Here is a 12,981-nt window from a genome sequence, read left to right as displayed (position 1 = left end):
ATTACAAGTGCCATTTTAACAATGGTTAGCCGAACCGGCGCAAACCGGCTGAATCCTCCCACTGGGAACAACAATGTACAGCCATTCTAAAGTCAGATAAATAATACATAATCATCAGGTATAACAAAGGCTGTAAAAGAACATAAAGATAACTGGATAAAGAATGATGAGAAAGGGAGATGTTCCTTTAGGTAAGGTTGCCTTAGGAGGTAAAATTTAAAAGTTGCCTATATAAATTAAGGGAACAAACCATGTACAAAGGCTTAGATGGTTAAAGAATAGCAAAAAGGTCAGTGACTAGCATGGAGTAATTAAGGGGAAAGTGTTAGAAAAACATGTTGGAGAGGAAGTCAGAAAACAGGCAATGAAGAGGCCTCTCGAATTATGGTAACAACTTTCTACTGTGATAAGAAACCATTTGAGTGTTGAACAGGGGTATCCGGTATAGCTGACGTCCAGTCACTACATGGAGAACAGGCTAAGAGGAGCGCAGTCAACCCTGGCAGCAGGAATGGGAGAGATGAGGGGTCTTAGGCATGGCATCAGTGGAGGATTGAGGAACTGAATGTAGAATGTGGAAACACAGAAATCAAGGGCTACTACTCTTTTGTCTTCAACAACAGGGTGAAATGGGAAATAAATCCCTCTGTATGCGAGGTTTTCTTTTTTAATCAAAACAGTGGGCCCTAGCCAGTTTGCTCAGTGGATAGAGCATCAGCCCAGCATGTGGACATCCTAGGTTCGATTCCCAGTCAGTGCATACAAGAGAAGTGACCGTCTACTTCTCTCCACCTCCCTCTCCCACTTCTCTCTCCTTTCCTCTCTGGTAGCCAGTGGCTCAACTGGTTCTAGCATCACCCCGGGTGCTGAGGATAGCTCCACTGGTCTGAGCTCAGTAGCCTCAGGCACTAAAAATAGCTCGATTGATTAGAGCATCTGCCCTAGACAGGGGTTGCCTGGTGGATCTAGGGAGGGGCACATGTGGGAGTCTGTCTCACCATCTCCCCATCTCACTTAAAAAACAAAAAAACAAGCAAACAAACAAACAAAAAAGACCCCAATGAGTAAAAGGGATAATCAAGTGATAATGTTTAAGCACTGTTTGGTGGAGATAGAAAAGAAAGGCACTTGAGCAAGAGCTAGTGTTACCAAATGCTAAAACTGCTCAAAGTTTAAGTTTTATGATCTAGTTTCAAGATTTTTCAAGTAATAATTTTAAGAATCTTCCTTTATTAAAACTCCTCTCCACATAAAGTTATTATAAAAGTAAAACTCATTAGCCCCCCTAAACCTTCCTTTTCCCTCAAATGAGTGAAGTATGAATACATTATATCAGAGAGTAATTCAAAGCCCTATGGTTGCAAATCAGTATTCATAGTGATTTGGAAGCACACCTGATTTTGATTCATACAAGAAGTCCCAGTACACAAACAACAAGCAATTTTCTTCACTTCATACTGGGCACAAACAGTATCCAATACACAAGAAGCAAGTAAGGAGGCTAAAGTTTAAAATAACACATCAATTAATACATATTTTAAGTTTCTAAATTTATCAAAAGGCAAAATTAGATTTAGCAGATAAATTTCTTTAAGTTTTAATATTTAATCTAAGAGAACTGTTTAGAACCAAAAAAGCAGTGATCTTTAGTTTCCTAACACTTCACTTAAACCTAGTATCTATGTATTTGTCTTAAAAGTTTTTCAAATTATATAGTATTTTAAGTTATATAGCCCACAAATTACCTTAAAGTTGTTTTCCTTTGGTTTTCTCCTCATTATTATATTGAAAGTTTCATACACATCTTCTGCTCCATTCTGTATAGTATTGGTCATATCTTGTTGATACTGGTTTGGATCCATAAACACTCTAAATGTCCTTGACTCTCCTCTAAGATTGGGTCTGGGTTCAGGTCCTGAACATTTTGAAAAGGTTTGTTAAATGAAATATACACTTTTCAAATATCAAAGTAAGCTAGCAGTACTCCTTTTCTAGAAATGATGAGAATACTCTCCAGACTTAACTCCAGCCAGTTCCCCTGACTGCAATGCTTTCCACACATCCATTTCAAATTCCCAAAAGCTGAAAATATTTTCTCCTTTCTCTAAATCCTTACTACTTCTTCCCAGAATGGTCTGTAATGGGTATGATGCAATGCCAGGAACTGCAATTCTTTGTATATGACCTCAGCTACAATCGGAGCCCTAGAAGACCTTCCCCTTGTCAGTCACTCGCAGCTCCTACTACTGCCTACACATAGTAGGTACTTAGATGAGCACCCTTTACATCTTCCACATTCCATACCTTGCTGTGTCACTGGTATGAAAGGAGATTCCATTCACTAACGGCTAAAAGCTCAGAGGTTTATTCTTTTTGTCTTAGACCTCCAACTCTGGCCCTAGTATGTGGCTTTATGTTTATTCCAACTATCCTCCATTCCCTTCTCCTATTTTTCTTTTATTATAGTGATAAAAGTAGCTTAATTATCAGCCCTTTAACAATAGTACAATCTTGAAATCACAGATAATAGAAGCTAACTCAAGAACTCAAGTTCTCAAGTTCTATGAGAAGTTTGGTAAACAAATTATAAAATAATCACTGGACCTGGATGCAATTACAATTTAACAGTATTACCAAAAACGTCAAGACAACATATGAATTACAAAGCCAATCAGTGAAAAGCCTAAGAACTCAAAGAGCTGACTAACCCTGTAAGGTAATGTTTCTAAATGGGGTGATGCTGGCATCCCAAGCAGGGTAATTCCTTCTATAAGATAGTTCTGCTTACATGCTTAGCACCCCTGGAACCCAACAAGCAAGCACCAATAGCTCACCATCCGCTACCCTTACCCCTGTCATTTGACAATGTAAATACCAGCACACATTTCAAATTTCAAGGTAGTGCTATTCCCAATTGAGAACCACTCTTACAATGAATCAAATCCATAAAACTTAAAAAAAAATTGGACAAATATATCATTGAACAACTATAATGAGGTTTTTAGAGGTTATATATCGATAAAAGCAATATTGTAAAGTATTGTATTATAAAAGGACGTTTTAAATAAAGATAATATCAAAAGATCCTATCCTTTCCATTATCTAACATACAAGGTTCAGAAACTGTATTATTTATTTCTAAAACTGGGTGGTAGGTTTTCTACACATATTTTATATATAACCCTTTGAGTTTAGTATATAAGACAACTAAAAATATCACCCAAAATGCAAAAAGGTAAAAAAGGCAAAGGAATTTATCATTATGTACACACTCTTTCAAAAACACAGATCACCATACCGTCCTCAATGACACGTCCTTTGTCATCGAGCATGCCCTGGATTTCACAGCCTCTGACATAAACCAGGCCAACCTGCTCAATAAAAGGTCTCCTCCGGTCAAATTTGGTACCATACGGTTTTGTGGGGCGCACAGTAATTAAAAAGCATACATCATGCTTACGTAGGCCTGGTAAAACATAAGACATTTTCACTTATCAGAACGTCATTGTTTTTAGTCTTTGGTTAGCAAATTCTCATCCTCTTATATATATAAACATTTAAAATAGAGGTGGTCAATGATTATATCTGCATTGTAATATAATCATGGGCTTTCCTATAACCTATGATAATCAATGTTTGATAGTAATAATTAAAATGAAAGCTTCTTTATATTAAAATTTGAAATTTTTATGCCATGAATACATTACTAAATAAGTCCTCCAAGTCAGACTACAGCTCCAAAATTGGATGACTGTCTTCATTCTTATTTTTAACACTCTTAATAGGTAACCAAAAATATGGTTGGCATATAATCCATCTATATCATATTTAACAGGTTTCTTACATCAGTTTAAACTATCCGTCATCCCAACAACAATCTAAGGATATTTCACCAAAAAAGGTCAACTCAAAAATAATTCATCAAGGCATAATAGTACTGTTTACAGATACCTTCTTGAAAAGATGGCTAAATATATATAGTTTTAGTTGGCAAATACTGAAAATTTTTATAAGTGAATGTCAAGAAATAAGAGAGTTGTGCCAAAGTCTATGTCTTCTCAGTTACCTGACCGAGTAATAAATTCAACTGGATTCCCTGCTCTATTAAAAGTAGACAGTGGAAGACAAGGAACATAAAATGAGATCGTACAATATTTAATGTCATACCACTTAATCTTATTTCCTTTCTGATTTGATTTTGTCAGCCAGTATATGACATAAATGCAAATTTAAACAGTCTGCTTACTCATAACCTTGGCAACAAGATACACAACTAAACCAAATCAGCAATGTGAATGTTGGGAACATTTTGGTTTGTTTCAATATGAAGTGGGTTCAAGCATGCTAAAATGAGTAACTCTTGATATACAGTGTGTCTGTAAAGTCATGGTGCATTTTTGACCAGTCACAGGAAAGCAACAAAAGACGATAGAAATGTGAAATCTGCACCAAATAAAAGAAAAACCCTCCTCCCAGTTTCTGTAGGATGATGTGGCAGCATGTGCGCATGCACAGATGATGACGTAACACCGTGTATACAGCGGAGCAGCCCACAGCCATGCTAGTCGAGATGTGGACGGTAGAGAGGAAAGTTCAGTGTGTTCTGTGGCTCGCTAAATTCAAATCCGTTACCAAAGTGCAACGTGAATATCGGCACGTTTATAACAAAGCACCACCACATAGGAATAACATTACTCAGTGGGATAAGCAGTTGAAGGAAACCGGCAGTTTGGTGGAGAAACCCCGTTCTGGTAGGCCATCAGTCAGTGACGAGTCTGTAGAGGCTATACGGGATAGCTACCTAAGGAGCCCTAAAAAATCTGTGCGTGAGCCCACATCGAACTGCACTGAATAGGTATGAAACTGGGAGAGTTTTCCTTTTATTTGGTGCAGATTTCACATTTCTATCGTCTTCTGTATCTTTCCTGTGACCGGTCAAAAGTGCACCATGACTTTACGGACACACTGTATAGTAATAACTTTATTTCTGCACAAATTCTATGCAATAATCATGAGAAGCAATGGGAACTAAGGGGAACTGTTCTACTATGACTTGTACTGCCTGTTTGACTTTTTTTTTTTTTTGCCTGTTTGACTTCTGATCTGAACTATTCATTAAAACTTCTAAGTCTTAGAGCCAAGGAAGGGCCCTCCCTGAGAAGTAATTTACTACACTTGATCTTAGCCAAAAGGCCGAGAAGCGATGTGAGAAGTAATTTGTCCCTATCAATGTCACTTTTTGGTATCACTGAGGGTTGAGTGCCTCTACTCTCCTAAAGCAGAGCATTCTAGTGTGAGACATTATAGATCCACATTAAAAATACAATGAACCCAACTACCACTCCTTTCAACCTCTATATCCATTCCATCTGTGAATGTGCCTTTTGGAGCAAGATCTGAATTTCAATTTTCTTAATTCTGTTTCCTTACTTTTAAGTGAGATATGGAAAAGATAAGGGCCTGAACCTCACAGATTCTTGGAGGAACAAGAAGAATGTTGCAGGGGTGATCAAACTTTTTATAAAAACTGCACACTTTTGCAGTGCTGGTCAACCTGGTCCCTACCGCCCACTACTGGGCGGTCCAGCTTTCATGGTGGGCCAATCGCGGCGCCGTCTGGTTGCTCGGCTACTGCCCACCATGAAAGCTGAAACACCCACTAGTGGGCAGTAGGGACTAGGTTGACCAGCACTGCAAAAGTGGGCAGTTTTATAAAAAGTTTGACGACCCCTATTAGAGTATTTAGCTTAAATTCTTCAAAGCTGTTCTGTTTTTATAGGGTAATATTCATTACTGTTTACAGAACCTCACTCTAAATTGTTGCCTCAATTTTCTACTTGGTTGTTCTATATGCGATCAATACTGGGTCTTGTATTTTGGCTCTAGCCTCCTAGAAAATACTTTTCTTCCTACCGTTACTCAAAATATAAATTGTTTCTCACACAATACCCTATTGTTCACTACGCTGCCCATCAAAATTCACCAATCTATTTTTTATTCTACCAGAGGTCAATGTTTAAAAGAAAAAAAGAGCTCTCCCTCACCCCCTCCCCAAAAGACTGATGTCCTTCTGATAGCAGCCTGCAGAATAATGGAGAGGAGTTTGGATACAACATCTTCTGCACTTAACACCATACTGCAGACGTACCATCTGTCACTTATACATTTTGTAAAAGGTCTTAATTTTTTTTTAGTTTATTTTTACTATTACATGTAGGGGTAGTCAATAAATCATTTTGGTTTATTACCTACTATGTAAAACGGTGTTTATTGTTTATTATAATACCTCCTTAAGCTCTGAAGGGTAATAAATATAAGCTCTTCTCTAGCAACTTAACACCTTTCTGAACATCCAGAAATAATAAAGGTACACATTATTCTAGATATATAACACTCAGTTTGGAACTCTTTTGAAGGAAACTGGAGTCACAAAATCTGTCACAAACTATACCCACTACAGTGGCCATTTGTTACACATTTGACCAACTTTGTTCTGGTTCCTTCAGAATTATGTGATAAATATATCACATAGTCCCTATGGTTATAAACAGCTCTATCAAGAACAGTAATTTCTGAAAACTGAACCACTAAGAGACTATCCCTTTCCTTCTGGCATGCCGAGAAGGTGAAAGGAGATAAAAATGCAGGCTGCTATTTCTCACAAGACAGCAAGAGCTCTCTCTCATAGACAGCTGGGAGGAAAATATAGAAGTGCCAATCAAAACCCAGTTCATGTGCCATTTCTGGCACAGGTGTTATCGACATTTTAATTCTATTTGACTTAGTAACTCTGAATACATCTGCCCCTAAATAAACTAATTGTGGAACTCTTATCCCTCAAATCTGGCCTGATGAAAACTAGAAAAAAAACCTTAATTTAATTTCTCTGCCATTATTTACCCTTGAGTATGCAGGATTCCCGATTCTCTGACTGCCTCACTTGGTGCAATTAAGTATCATTACTTATTTCTAAGCTGTTTTGCTGGATCCCCCTAAAATTCCTTTTGAGTTCATCTGACTTTGATTTTGCAGCCTTATTTTCCATATCTTTACTTTTTATATTGATCATACAAATGCATAAACATTACCTCACTAACAAGACTTAAAACATTTTCAGCTCTAACAACTGAAAATTTCAAAACACTCTGATATAAATGTATTTTGATTTTATTAAAGTTTTAGAATATTTAATCATTCTTAATACGATCCATGATATTTTTTACTAATAGTTATAAAGAAAACTGCTATTCTTTAAATAAAATTGTAAGGATAAAATTAAAAGAGTTTAAAAAGGTAACATTCAGTAAAAGTGCTCTGCTAATTCTCTAAGTGAAAGTCTATATAATAAACTAAAAAGGTAAAAGGTAATCACTTGTTGAAATGCAAAATTACCTTCCCATTCATCTTTGATGTGATCTCTGACATTCAGATTGATGGTAACATCTGCACGAACTCGGGTAGGCCAGTTTTCACCTATGTTGGGTTTGGCAACTTCAACCACAGTGAAAGCCACAATAGGCTGAGCCATTCGTGCCCAACCACCAAATACTACACCGCCATACTCAGACTGCCTGGAAGTCAAAGAAGCAGATGATTACTCAAACAGAATATAATTTCTGGATAAGTAAAACTAGTAAGAACACATGTCTAGCTAGTATATAAGCCCTAACATTAGTAACCCTTATTTCTACACTTGAAAAAAAATCTAAGTCTCTGTGTGTGTGTGTGTGTGTGTAGACATACACACACACACACACATATATGGCAGAATGAAACAGGCAAACACGGTTTAGAAAAGAAAGGAAAATAGTGGAACATCCCCAAATCCTCAGATAAAAAGTAGCTCTATGTATATAAAAGCTGAGCCATTTTGTCAAAGAATAAAACACATTTAGTTTTATTTTATATTCTTATTCTTTTCCCTTCCTCAAAATAGTCTCAACTGTTTAATTTTATGTACTATAAGTATTTCAAAAACATTTTAGAACAAGCTAAAATTAAAATAATTAAAAACAAGCAAACAAATGATAATATCTATGCAAATGCCCTCTTTAGGGTATAATACTTAAGTCATTTAAAAACTGCTACCATGGACTGGGGAACAAACAATCAAGCTGGTTGTAATAAACAGACCCACTAACATCCAAACGCTCATTCTTTCTTCTTATATTAGTCTAAGTAGTGCTGTAATTTTTACATTCGATAGTATTTTGGAAAATCGGTAATATAAAAACTGTAGCAATGCTCCAAAAGTTGAAATACTGCCAAAAATGACATGCTTACAAAGATAAACCACAAAGGTTTATCTAAATAAAGGCTTTGTGCCATTAACAAAAATTTGTAGAACTTCATAATACCAGAGTAAAACTAATTAAAAATAAAAATTTTGCAATCTAACAACTTGGTTCACACTGGGACAATTTTTAAAAGACATTACCTTATATCTAAAAACCCTCTGTAATAACTGCCTTTCACTGCCTTCATTTTTTACAACTTTACTACAGTATAGTTTACATACCATAGAACTCATTCACTGTAAAGTACAATTCAATAATTTTTATTAATTTATAGAGTGGTGCATCCATCATCACGATCCAATTTCAGAACATTTCCAGCATACTGAGAAAGACTCCTCTCGGCCAACTGCAGTGATCCCTGTTCCCACCTCCCGGCGAGCACTAATCAGCCTTCCCTGATCCTCTCCCCCATGAAGTCCACCTGCACCAGGGAGCACTGAGAAGTGCAGATTTCAGCCCCTCATCAGAACACCCTCTCTTATCCTGCTCAGCAGTGTCCCCGTCTGAAAACATTATCATCAGAACTGAGCAACCAGGAAAACTGCCTCTGCGACCTGCTACCTTCAGGATACAGGGAACAGAAAGAAGCCCAGCCCCTTTTGAGATCTCATTGTTTTTAGGTTTTCAATCATCGACAATTAGGAATAAAATTAGAAAAATTTAGTATCACAAGTTAACTATAAAAAGTGACATTTTCTTCCCCCTAGCAGAAAATGTAAGTTAAGAAAAAAATTCCTTTATTAAGAGACCATAAGGACTGTGTTACTGCTTTATTTGGCATTTAAGTAAAATATAAGTGAATTCTATTTGATAAACTGCTAGTTAATAAATCCCTACTTTGCAAAATGGTCAAAGTAGGTCCAGAATCTGAGCATGGAAATGCGAGGTAACCATAAATTCTAAGGAAGCCTTCTGATCAAGCATTCCCGAGTCCAAACAATGGGCAATAATTTCAGCAAAGCTGTGGGCAGGGATCACCAGCCAGCGGGTATACAAATGTCACAGTGCTAGCCTGCCTACTGACTCAACTGATTATTAAGTAAAAAATACTTTATGTTGTGTTTTATAGTCTCATCCAGAATAACTATGCACATAATAAAAAATTAAAAAATAGAACTGTGTATGAAATAAAATATAAAAGGAAAAAAATAGATCATAATCACAGTGTCCATGTAGCTCTCTATAATTAGGAAGGGGAGAAGCCTGAAAGATACCTGAATCAGTTCACATTCAAAATATGTTAAGCTTGGCCCTGGCCGGTTGGCTCAGCGGTAGAGCGTCGGCCTGGCGTGCAGGGGACCCGGGTTCGATTCCCGGCCAGGGCACATGGGAGAGGCGCCCATTTGCTTCTCCACCCCCCCCCCCTTCCTCTCTGTCTCTCTCTTCCCCTCCCGCAGCCAAGGCTCCATTGGAGCAAAGATGGCCCAGGTGCTGGGGATGGCTCCTTGGCCTCTGCCCCGGGCGCTAGAGTGGCTCTGGTCGCCGCAGAGCGACGCCCCGGAGGGGCAGAGCATTGCCCCCTGGTGGGCAGTGTTGCCCCTGGTGGGCGTGCCGGGTGGATCCCGGTCGGGCGCATGCGGGAGTCTGTCTGTCTCTCCCCGTTTCCAGCTTCAGAAAAATACAAAACAACAACAAAAAAACAAAAACAAAATATGTTAAGCTTTTCATAAAGAATACGGTATAATTGTATATGTATGCACAGGGTAACTATAATGTAACAAATATTCATTTATAGATTTTACTCGTTTATAGTCACTTGTGATATGTGACTTATTTCCATCATTTTATACTTAGAATAAAATAGTGACCAAGTGTATTTACCCAAAGTCAGTCATGTCTAAAAAGCAAAACTAACCTTCACAAATATATTGCAGAACTGCCCACAGAAACTAGAATGAAAGTCTTTTCTTAGCAAAAGGAATTAGCTAAAGGAATGAGCTAGCAGGTGGGGATTTGAGTTTAAGCAGAAGAGTCTCTCATATAACAAGAACTACTCAACCAACCCTAAAAGGAAATGCTGGTGATTTAATCTCTTCAAAGCAAGTGATGGACAGAGGACCGGGGAGGACTTTCCAATGTGAAATGCTCAGCAACACCCCTCACCTCCTGCCAGGTTCCTTAGACAGGCTGGCTGAGGCTAGTGGTGACAGCCACAGAGCAGGCGGGGTAGCCGAATACTCCTTTATGGTAGCGTCTCAAGGACTTCAACTATCCTGCCCTCGTACAGCCCATCTCCTTTCCCCTTTACTCCTGACACTGACCTTACAGACTCCCTCACCCCACAAAACAATTACCTCTTTTCCCTTATCCCCAGTTCCTTCCCCCAATACCCAGATTTTATACTTTAGCACTTCTGATATATTCTGATTCACATTAAAGAATTTCTCAAGAGTAACTATCTCATTTTGGAGGGCACCTTCAAGCCAGGTATATTATTTCTAAATACATAAATGAGCTTCCAGACAGTCACTGCCGCATCTCTTCATTGCAAGCAGAACCAATTTACTAACCATGGCTTCATTCTGCTGACACTATCCTCGATATCCTGCCTAATTTCATAAGTTGATTCCAAGCGGAAGAGATTAAAGTTCCTTAGAAGGTAATCATGTAGAGTTAAAAACTGCAAATTCAACTTGGGAAGAGCAAGACAGCCTGAAAAGAAAAATAACATCCACATTTGAATTATTTTTTTTAATCAGACATCTGTTCTCTCTATAAAAAAGGCATCACTGGTTTGGTAAGAACCTAATTTAATAATGTGTAAAAAATAGCATATTTAATAAGGTCTTTTCTATTTCTACACATAAGTGAAACCAAGTTAAGAAACGAAAATAAAAGATTAATTTCCTTAATATCTATAATCTGCATATCAGTCATTTCTATCCAAACAGTGCTTCTAAAAATGTATTTGAAGATGCTCTGACACATTAAGTAGTTTAAAAATTCTTTACCACCTAACTTACACTTGACATATCTCAAAATAAATAATGCTACCATAAAATCAGTCCAAGATAAAATTACCAAGAAAACTGAATTAGCATACTACACCGTACAAATCTATCTCCAGGGACCACTGCTGTGCTCTTCTGAACCTCTGTCTTTTCGCTAGACTTTAAGCCTTGATTGTACATGTCACTCCCCAGGTTATTTCCCTTCTTTGACTGTATTAATGAACAACATTCTTTCCATTACCTTCGTTTAACAGTATCTTTCTTAGATAATAAGTGACCAAGCATTCATCAACAATATCAAAAGGTTAAAAAAAAAGGAAACCAGAACATACTTTACTGGTAACTCATATTATTTTCATCATCCCTATCTATACTTACATCTAAGAGCAAGAAATACTGATATATAAAAATTTCACATCGTTTATGTTAGTAAACTCTAACTTAAATCTAATTCAATTGCTTTCAGGTCAGAGGCTGAGAGACAGCATCTCCTTCGACAGCATATATTTCTTAAAAAAGAAAAGACAATAAAATGTCACCAGTTTATAACAAATCTAGTTGTTAAGCAGCAATGGCTACTAATGTGACCAAAAAAAAAAGCCAACCAGACATTATGGACCTTCTGATGAAAAAAAAAAGAAAATACAACACCACACTAAGAATCTTGCCAGGAAAAGAGAACCTCAGCCTGATTGAGCTTCTGCTGCCAGTTTCCTAGAAGATTCAAGAGCAGAGGGACAGGCCCGAGTCCAGTCATAGAGAGCTGGACTACGGGCACTATACAGACCAACAATGGAGGTTCTTCAGTAAAAAGAAAAGGAAGGCTATGGGGGAACCTGTAAAGTAAAGGACATTATTAAAACGTGTAAGACTAACTTTAGGGTCCAGGGATCTACAAGAGTGATTAAACTATTTAAAATATGCAAGATAGTGATGGCTACAAAAGCCAAGAAACAAATGGTTACACTCAAGAGGGAGGAAACAGCGACCGGAAGGGGCACACGGGAGGGTCCCAGGACAGCTGACAAGGTGGGCACACGGGTTCCGGGGTGTTTCCCCTGATAATCAGAAAAGCTCTGCATTTATAGTGTGACTTTTCAATATTTGTGTTTATTTTATAATAAAAAGGTTTTAAAAAGGCAAAGTTTTACAAAGCTTTTCTTTACAGTTTTTACACTGTGTTTTTTACATCTGTCCTAATTCTGCACTTACTCTCTCTCGGGAGCTGGAAGCAGCTTGCATAAGCGTGCAGTCACAGCTCTGATGTTGGCCCACGCACAGCGCCAGGTATCGGGCCCAACACAGGCCATCATGGTCCGTGAAGAGAAACGGCACGATGCAACAGTCTCTGAAACAGCTGCTGAGACTCCGACCACTTGGCAACTAATATTGCTCTGAAATTCTTTCGTTCAACAAAAGACGCACAGACTTTAAATTCTAAGAAGTATTACTTTTCACTTAAATTCTTTAACCATGGGAGTAAGAGAAAAGTAATACTTTATATTAAGCAAAATATGTTTTAAACTCAAAGACTAGCACCATCGTTAAATAGTACCAAAAGCTAGTAGATAGAAGACTGCTTACATTTTTAAGGACACATAAATTTACTAAAAAGACAAAATGTTCTTAACTGTTCCTTGCCTTTTAGGGACTGATTAGTCAAAGTGTTAGAAGTCATACATATATGGTCATAAATGCTTTAAGTATGAACAAACTAGAAAAGTGAGAAAAGA

General features: G+C 37.6%; 1 protein-coding gene across 1 annotated transcript in view; it reads right to left on the bottom strand.

Annotated features, from left to right (window-relative positions):
- AQR (aquarius intron-binding spliceosomal factor) overlaps nucleotides 1–12,981 on the bottom strand; it is a 104,844-nt gene that overhangs the window by 48,636 nt on the left and 43,227 nt on the right. Inside the window, exons 16-19 of the mRNA XM_066388467.1 lie at nucleotides 10,808–10,949; nucleotides 7,393–7,571; nucleotides 3,299–3,466; nucleotides 1,746–1,915 (exon numbers count right to left, since the gene is read on the bottom strand). Coding sequence (XP_066244564.1) covers nucleotides 1,746–1,915; nucleotides 3,299–3,466; nucleotides 7,393–7,571; nucleotides 10,808–10,949 — 659 coding nt within the window. The remainder of the gene's footprint in view (nucleotides 1–1,745; nucleotides 1,916–3,298; nucleotides 3,467–7,392; nucleotides 7,572–10,807; nucleotides 10,950–12,981) is intronic.

This window comes from Saccopteryx leptura, chromosome 6 (genome assembly GCF_036850995.1).
Source record: "Saccopteryx leptura isolate mSacLep1 chromosome 6, mSacLep1_pri_phased_curated, whole genome shotgun sequence".
NCBI lineage: Eukaryota > Metazoa > Chordata > Mammalia > Chiroptera > Emballonuridae > Saccopteryx > Saccopteryx leptura.
This window is presented reverse-complemented; position numbering and strand designations above follow the sequence as displayed.